The sequence below is a fragment of the Camellia sinensis genome, unplaced genomic scaffold (assembly GCF_055761805.1).
Source record: "Camellia sinensis isolate YWXY unplaced genomic scaffold, ASM5576180v1 Unanchor14, whole genome shotgun sequence".
Taxonomy (NCBI): domain Eukaryota; kingdom Viridiplantae; phylum Streptophyta; class Magnoliopsida; order Ericales; family Theaceae; genus Camellia; species Camellia sinensis.
In genome coordinates this window covers 4,491,956-4,499,312 of record NW_028129020.1, presented here as the reverse complement: position 1 = coordinate 4,499,312, position 7,357 = coordinate 4,491,956, and the positions used below count along the sequence as shown (strand labels likewise).

Sequence of the window (7,357 nt, the reverse complement as noted above, 5' to 3'; positions counted from 1 at the left end):
TACTGTCATTTCTTCGACCCTGCTTCGCATCACGTTTTCCAAAAAAAAAAAAACATGTTGTCACGACAGAGCCTATGGATAAAGTTGATGACGCACTTCAATTTACAAAAAAAAAATTGACAAGCAAAAAAATTTTTTTTTTGTACTCTTTTTTTTGTACTCTTTTTTTTTTTTTTTTTTTTTTTTTTTACAACTCAAAATATTGATAATTAAATTTTCATTTCTCCAAGTATTGGAAAACGTAAAACGTTTTTTTTTTTTTTTTTTTTTTGGTTCTAAGTCAAAGAAATAAGAACTAAAAAAAAAAAAAAAATCAATTTCTGTATTCTTGACAAGATAAGCCACACTTTACAGCTAGCCCACTTTTCACTTTATAGCATAAAAAGGTAAGGCTCATGCACCTTTATTTTTGATTTGGAAAAAAACAAACGGCAGGCTGTTATGTAGGCATCACACCATTTTTTTATTGGCTCCAGATAAAAATAAAGCCCACGTTTCTCGACCCCCTCTCTCTATGTATCACCAAAATATCTGAGGCCAAATAAAATTTGTCTTTATTATTGCAAAAATCACTATTTCAGCACTATCTCTCTCTTTGAACGGAGAGACCCAAGTTGGATTCCATCTTCTTCAAGGAGGCTCTGTTTCTACAAACCAGAGACCACCACGTTTGCTCATTTTCCGCTGCAGACCCACTGTCTTCAACTGTGATCTGGCCAACGCCGACCACGCCGCCCTTTCAACGCGGCGTCGGTCTGCCCAGCTACTCCGTCGCTTGTTCGCGTCGCAACTCGTGGCACTGTCAACAACGAGATTCAAACCACTGCTCACATGCATCATTGCCGGACCGGTTCGTTCTTGGCTGACCCACCGTGGCCGCTGGTTCTTTCTCGCATCTGACCTGTGCGCGTGGCTCTTAACCCACGCTGCGTGCTTCGTGACCCATGGTCTCACCACAGGTTCTTCTGATCTCCTCATTTGCCTGTTCCGGTGTCGTTTCTTGGTAATTACAACCTGTGTCGATTTCAGCTCGGCATCGTATCACTCTCTTCAACTTCGGACTTTACTTCGGCTTTTTTTTTTTTTTTTCTTTTTTGGGACTTGGCAGTGATCAACACCAGATTCAGCTTGCCAACTTCAATATTTGCCCACCCTGGCGCCGCTTCATCACGATCTCGGTTTATACTGTTCTTGGCCACTCTCTCATGGGCGTGGCCTTCAGATCTGTAAGCATTTTTTCGAAACCCACTCTCGATCCTCTTGTTTTGATGAAATCTGAATTTTTGAGCCTTACTAGAAATTTGATTTGGGCCTTTGAGATTTGCGAGCATTATTGTATATCAATTTTGAACTCGAGATAGCTGAAGCTTCCATTGAATCTTGACTTGCATATGAAATGTAATCCTGAAATTCATATTTTGGAGCTTCATTTTTGGTGGGCCTTGGTCTTCCTCTAAACTAATTTCATTTTTTTTTTTTTTTTTTTTTTTTTCAAAAACTTTCTTCTCTTGATTTCGGGTTTCAAAAAAAATCTGGGTAAGTTTTGGCCCTTGTACAACTTGATTTAATACTCTGAGAATTTGTAATTTCTGTCACTCTGAGAATTTGCAATTTTTAGCTTGAGATAGGTAGTACTCTGTTGAATTTCATGACATTGCACTCCTGCTAATATTTAAAACTTGAGCCCGTGCTTTGATGATTTTGATACAAATAGAGCTATTGAAAAATATTGATCACTCGTTGGTTGTTTCTGGTGAGTTTATCCATCGCCATCCTTGTGAATGTTGGAATAGTTACTATTTGAACTCTTGTATATACATATAATTTATGGTAGTCTTATGATTCCAATGACACATATTCTTCTTTTAACAGGTTAGAGACTGAAGCCGTGTGTACATTGATTGCTATTGCAAGGCCAAATTCAATCTGCTATTGAAGTCGTGTGTACATTGTCGGTTTCAATCTGCTGCTACTCCATCACCAATCACTGTTGGCTTCAACGGTTCCAACGCACACCACACACGTTCGCCCTCTCAACGCAACGTGTGTGGTTGCTGACTCTTTTGTAGTACCAGCGTTGCTTCCGGCTTTAACTTGTCCTACGCCGATCACGCACGTTCGCCCACTCAACGCAACGTGTGTGGTCCTACCAAGCCTAGCCCAGTCTTGTTGATTACAGTCTGTAAAGCCTCTCTGATTTCAGCTTGAATTTCCAGTATCGGCTTTGGACTTCACCTCTCTAACTGCCCAAATTTGTAAGTATGAAATTCGGCTCCCTCTTCCGAATATAAATATATTTAAATATATATAAATATATTTTTGTGGCAATGTAGAGGGCTCAAGCAATCTGATAAAAATAAAAAATAAAAACTGAATCTGAATATGGACTCAATTTTTGTGGCAATCCCAGTGACACATTTTTTTTTTTTAGCTCAAACACCGTGATTTTGGCCGCATGGAAACATACATTAGCACTTAAAACCTTATTGAGGTGCTTGGCTTGAACATAATTTGTTGAACTTTATCACCGAGGAAAGGCCGAATATAACTTGTTGACTAGTATTTGAGCTCCATTTTTGACATGGAGAGAGAAAATCCTGGGCTTATGAATATGGACTTTGGAAAGGACATTTTTGTAATTTGCATAATGATCCATTGAATCTTACTACTGATGAGCAATGTAATATGCTTCGGATCTCGGGCCTGAAATTTGCTATTGAACTTCACTCTGTCCAAATTTTGAGCCTCGTATAAATTGGACCTCTAACATGGAACATAGTGACTTTGAGAAATTGACCCAATTGAACTTCATCATAAAACGACCTATGATATTGCATCTCTTATCGATGATGAAAACTGAAAATCTGTATGTTGTTGATACACATATCGGTACTGTAATTTGTTGAGCTTGAGGAACACCCGAGAGAAAGAATTGTTGATGACTTCCGGGGTTGAACCTGGACTCTTGGTGTAAAAAAAAAAATTCCTCGTAGAATTTGTTGAATTCATGGACTCTCAGAGAAACGAATAGTTGATGCCGAAATTTCATTCGAATGTGTTGCTTTAATTCTAATAGAATTTGTTGAATTTTAATACGGTCAACTCCTTACTATTTATACCTGTTATTTCAGCCATATGTCTTCTCAAAAGAAACCCGTAGCTCCGGGGTCATCAAAACCGGCTCTCATGAAAGAGAGGGATGTACCTCTGGCATCTGAGTGGAGGAAATCTCCTTATTTTGGTCGGAAGGATCCCTTCTGGCGGGCGGCTACCTCCACCACTTCTCTTCTATCTCCGAAGGCGGCTCCATTATGTCTCACTGAGGACACTGACTCTGGACATGAGGCCCTCATTTCTCCTTCCTCGGTGCTACGCTTTCGGATTGAGCGGGGGGACTTTCCATACTGTTATCCTCAGTTCAAGGCCTTCTCAAACCCTCCTTTTGGTTGGCGGGAATGGGTCGATGATGTCCTCTCGGACAAGAGCTTCTGTGAGCGGCTTCAAGAGGCCCGACTATTGATCCCAGTGAAAATATCTCGATCCCTATCCATCCGTCGCAACAATGCTAGCCTGGAAGCCATGGCTCTTCGGTGGAGCACCGAGACACACACCTTTATACTTGGCCAGCACGAGATGGGGCCCACCCTTGAGGATGTGTTCATGTTGCTGCGTCTGGAAGTGACCGGCCTTGATGCCTTCGACCCTGAGCAGACACCCCCCGAAGATGATTCTTTGATCCAATCTCTGAAGCTAAATCTTCAAACTTGTGGTCGGTGGAGTTCCGTTTTTGATGGTTCAGCGAGGAGGACTAGTCGAGTAAGGACGGACCGTGCCTCCTATACTGCATGGAGCCGCCACTTCTTCAAAGATCTTCAGCCCTTGGCCAGAGATGCTGACCCTGACTCTCGGGAGTATGAGGCCGGTCCGATGTATGGCTCCAGGCTCTATTTCTTGGGATTTCTGGCTTGCTTCCTTTCATTCTTCATTCTTCCGAGCACACCTCCGGATTCCCTCAATCCTTTCGTCTTCCCCTTGGCAGTCAGGCTCTTCAGAGGAGATCGGATCCCTTTGGCTCCACTATTTCTTGGGAATCTCTACTATCGGCTGGATTTACTACATCGAGATATGGTTCGCTCCGTGGGTCGATATGAGCCTGTCTCCTTTATTCACAGCCAGTTCTTGCTATGTTTCTTCTTCGAGAGGTTCCCAAAATTTGCCCCTGCTCCGACTGTATTTGAGGCGGAAGTTCTTCGGGAGAAAGTGGATAAAGATGGCATCCCCGTGCTCGATACTGATGGGTCTCGGACATTTGAGAAAGCGAAGTCTTGCCAGCCGTTGATTACACGGTGGTCACGTACCATTTCCACTTTATCCTTGAATACTCTGGTGGATGATCCCCGACGCTTTGTGGCACAGCCGTATGTATGCCCACCTGTGGGTGTGGCCACACCGCTTATCTATCATGGTTCCTCCCGCTCGGTGTCCTTTCCTTTGCCGAAAAACATCCCTGCACCCTTTGTTGATATGCTGATTATGATCCGTCCGAGTTCATTACCGGTGTGGCATGAGGAAGGCGTTGATAGTGCTATTTATAGGCCTGACCGCGTAGCATGTCAATTCGGGTTTGATCAATGTGCCCCGGGGCCAGCACCTCCTTTATTATCATTTTCAGCGAGCTACGGGCGCTTCAGTCGCGGGCTTGTACACACCGTGCTTCCCATATCCGGCTCTTTGACGATGCCAGGCTTGAGCCGAGTAGGGGGTTTCACCCCTTCTTTCAGGCGGTATTGGCAGAAGAATATCGATGCGTTTATTGCATTTGTCCAGAGCAGACCGACCGTATGTTTGCCTCCCCCGATTTATAAGAAGGATTCTTCTCTTCGGCTACCCGAGAGCCGAAAATCTGACCACATGTACAAGAGTTTCTTCACCTCATCTGCTCCAACTGACCCTTCTGCTCGGGCACCTGCTTCTAGCTTGGCAATTACTTCTCCAGAGCCAGTCCCTTTGAATAAGGCCTCTGGTCCTCGGACGACCCGCCTTAAGAAGATGGCTCACAAGAGGACTTCTGATGCCAGTCCTTCCGCTCCTCGCCTTTCCAAAAGGCTTCATGAGGTACTCGAAATTCTTGATTTGAAGCTACTTTCCTTCTTGCGACTATACCTTCTAAAATGAAAACTTTTATTTGCCCATGTTGTGTAGGATCCTGCGATTGTTGACGTTGTCAGTACCGTGGCTCCTGGCCATGCTGCCTCCCCCAGGCCGGACTCAGACTTGGACGACACCCTCCCTTTGTCTGCAAGACTTGTGAAGATGCGCACCCCTCGTATAGCAGTTATAGATGACGATGATGATGAGGCTGAGTCCTCCGATCATTTTTGTGACCTTATTCCACGCATGCGTCGTCACCGCCCTACCGTAGCTGAGGAGGAGCACTACCTTGGTGACGAGTTTATTGGGGCTCACCGTTCTGATGTTGAGATTGCTGGAGGGACTGATGCCACAGAAATTGATGTCGCGGGCCATGCTTCTAGAAGCGATGTAGAGATGAGGTGCGCCTCTGGGAATGGTGTGGAGGTGGATGTGCTAGAGATCTCTGAGACTCGCTCTGGCACTTATGGTGATTCTCATCCTCCGGCCCTCCTTCCTTCTTCAGGGATGACTGCTACTGTTCAGGCTTCATCAGACATTGAGATCGATCAGGTGGTCTCTACACGACCAAGTGACTTTGTTGATGCTAGGAGTCCTTCAGTTGCCCCTGCTTTGCATATTGATTCTCCCTCTGGTAATCTTTCTTTCTGAAGTTTGTCATTTACTTATATCTGTGAGAAATCTTTACTTAAATGACTTTCCTGTTCCCTACCTCTAATAAGGCCTTCTTATCTTTTCTTCAGTGTTAGCTGCTAACGGGGTCTTGCCTTCACCTACCTCAGACTCTGCTCCAGTGTTAGCTGCTACCGGGGTCTTGCCTTCACCTGCCTCGGACTCTACTCCAGTGTTAGCTGTTACCGGGGTCCTGCCTTCACCTGCCTCGGACTCTGCTCCAGTGTTAGCTGCTACCGGGGTCCTGCCTTCACCTGCCTCGGGCTCTACTCCGACTCTCTTTGTAACTCCTCACGGTTCTCCTTCTCAAGAGGGGGACACCTGCCTTTGAGACGACTGCCAGAGGTTCTTCATCGCCAATGCCTTCGAATATTTTGGATCTGAATCTTAGTGATTTCCACATTGATAGTGATGCTTTTGGTCTTTCCCCTTATCGTTCGGCATTCTCAGGCTCGGGACCTCTGCCGGGAGTTACCCCTCCGGGTGGTTCATCTAACTCGATAGACATTGGGGAGATTCCTGAGACTAGCAGCTTTCCGGCCCCAATTCCTCCTTCAGCTTCTGGCAAAGTATCATTTCTCCATTATTGGGTAGCTCCTGAGTTTGCTTCAGTTCTACAGCTTGTGCATTCAAGTTACCCGGAGACCTTTGCTTCATTTGCTTGCCAGTGTCCACTCATTCAGACTGCTCTTCTCGAGTCTTTTGCCACTATCTTATATAGCTTGGACAGGCAACGGTTGTGTGACCTTAATGGGAAAGTAGTCGAGACGGCGTATCAGGGGATCTCTGACATGGAGCGTCACCAAGTGGACTTATCATGGCTTCGAAAGCGCCTGGATATAGCTTCGAACGCCAGTCATCAGCTGGAACTTATGTCTGTGCTTGCCTCTTATCACACCTCTATAGATGAGATAAAGGCAACTCTTCGTGAACTTGAGTCGGGTTATGCTCAGGCCTTGGAGACTTTAGAGGCACACTCTGCTGTTTGTCCTCCAGATGTAGATATGACGGGCAGCTTCTTCGAGGGTGTCTTTAGGAAAGATTGAGTTTTTTTTTTTTTATCATTACTTTCTTGCCCCTTTCGATAAAAATGTTTTATCTAGGACAATGCAATGAAATGACAAAATTTTTGTTGTTTGGATATTTTCGCATTGTTTTCTCATTCTACTTGATAAAATATTTATTTCGAATGATACAATGGAAAGAACAATCATATGCACATGTTTATAAAAGCTGAAATATTCTCATTAGTTCTTCAACTTTCTTGACAAAAGTATAATAGATTCACTGTAAGTGATGGGATAAAACATGCACCATAGAGAAAACCAGCTTCTTCATAACGTAAGGGAAATACAACTTTTAGACAAAGTAAGAAAGTGAAAATGAATTTCATCATAGATGAGTCCAACTATGGGTAGTAATGCTTGATAAACTTTGCATTGAGCGGGCCAGTTCGGAAGCCGTCTTCAACCCTTACAAGTTTGTAGTACCCGCTTGAGCTCGCCTGAACCACCTTGTAGGGCCCTTCCCATTT

At 44.4% G+C, this 7,357-nt stretch overlaps 1 protein-coding gene across 2 annotated transcripts; it reads left to right on the top strand.

Annotated features, from left to right (window-relative positions):
• The first annotated feature begins 683 nt into the window (after positions 1 to 683).
• Positions 684 to 6,156, top strand: LOC114304584 (uncharacterized). 2 transcript variants are annotated; one of them, XM_082911915.1, is made up of 4 exons: positions 684 to 2,255; positions 3,132 to 5,115; positions 5,203 to 5,785; positions 5,895 to 6,156. In XM_082911915.1, exons 2-4 carry the CDS (start codon positions 3,136 to 3,138, stop codon positions 6,152 to 6,154), a joined length of 2,823 nt encoding a protein of 940 aa, XP_082768041.1. In that variant the 5' UTR covers positions 684 to 2,255; positions 3,132 to 3,135; the 3' UTR covers positions 6,155 to 6,156. The 2 variants fall into 2 exon arrangements, with proteins under 2 accessions (XP_082768041.1, XP_082768040.1); XM_082911914.1 differs by having other exon boundaries at positions 684 to 5,115.
• The last annotated feature ends 1,201 nt before the right edge of the window (positions 6,157 to 7,357 follow it).

What these genes read in the sequence shown, in the direction of transcription:
- LOC114304584 (XM_082911915.1), top strand. Translation starts at nt 3,136, where the DNA reads ATGTCTTCTCAAAAGAAACCCGTAGCTCCGGGGTCATCAAAACCGGCT. An exon ending in TTTCCAAAAGGCTTCATGAG is followed by an intron (nt 5,116 to 5,202) that starts GTACTCGAAATT and finishes CATGTTGTGTAG; the next exon opens with GATCCTGCGATTGTTGACGT. An exon ending in GCATATTGATTCTCCCTCTG is followed by an intron (nt 5,786 to 5,894) that starts GTAATCTTTCTT and finishes TCTTTTCTTCAG; the next exon opens with TGTTAGCTGCTAACGGGGTC.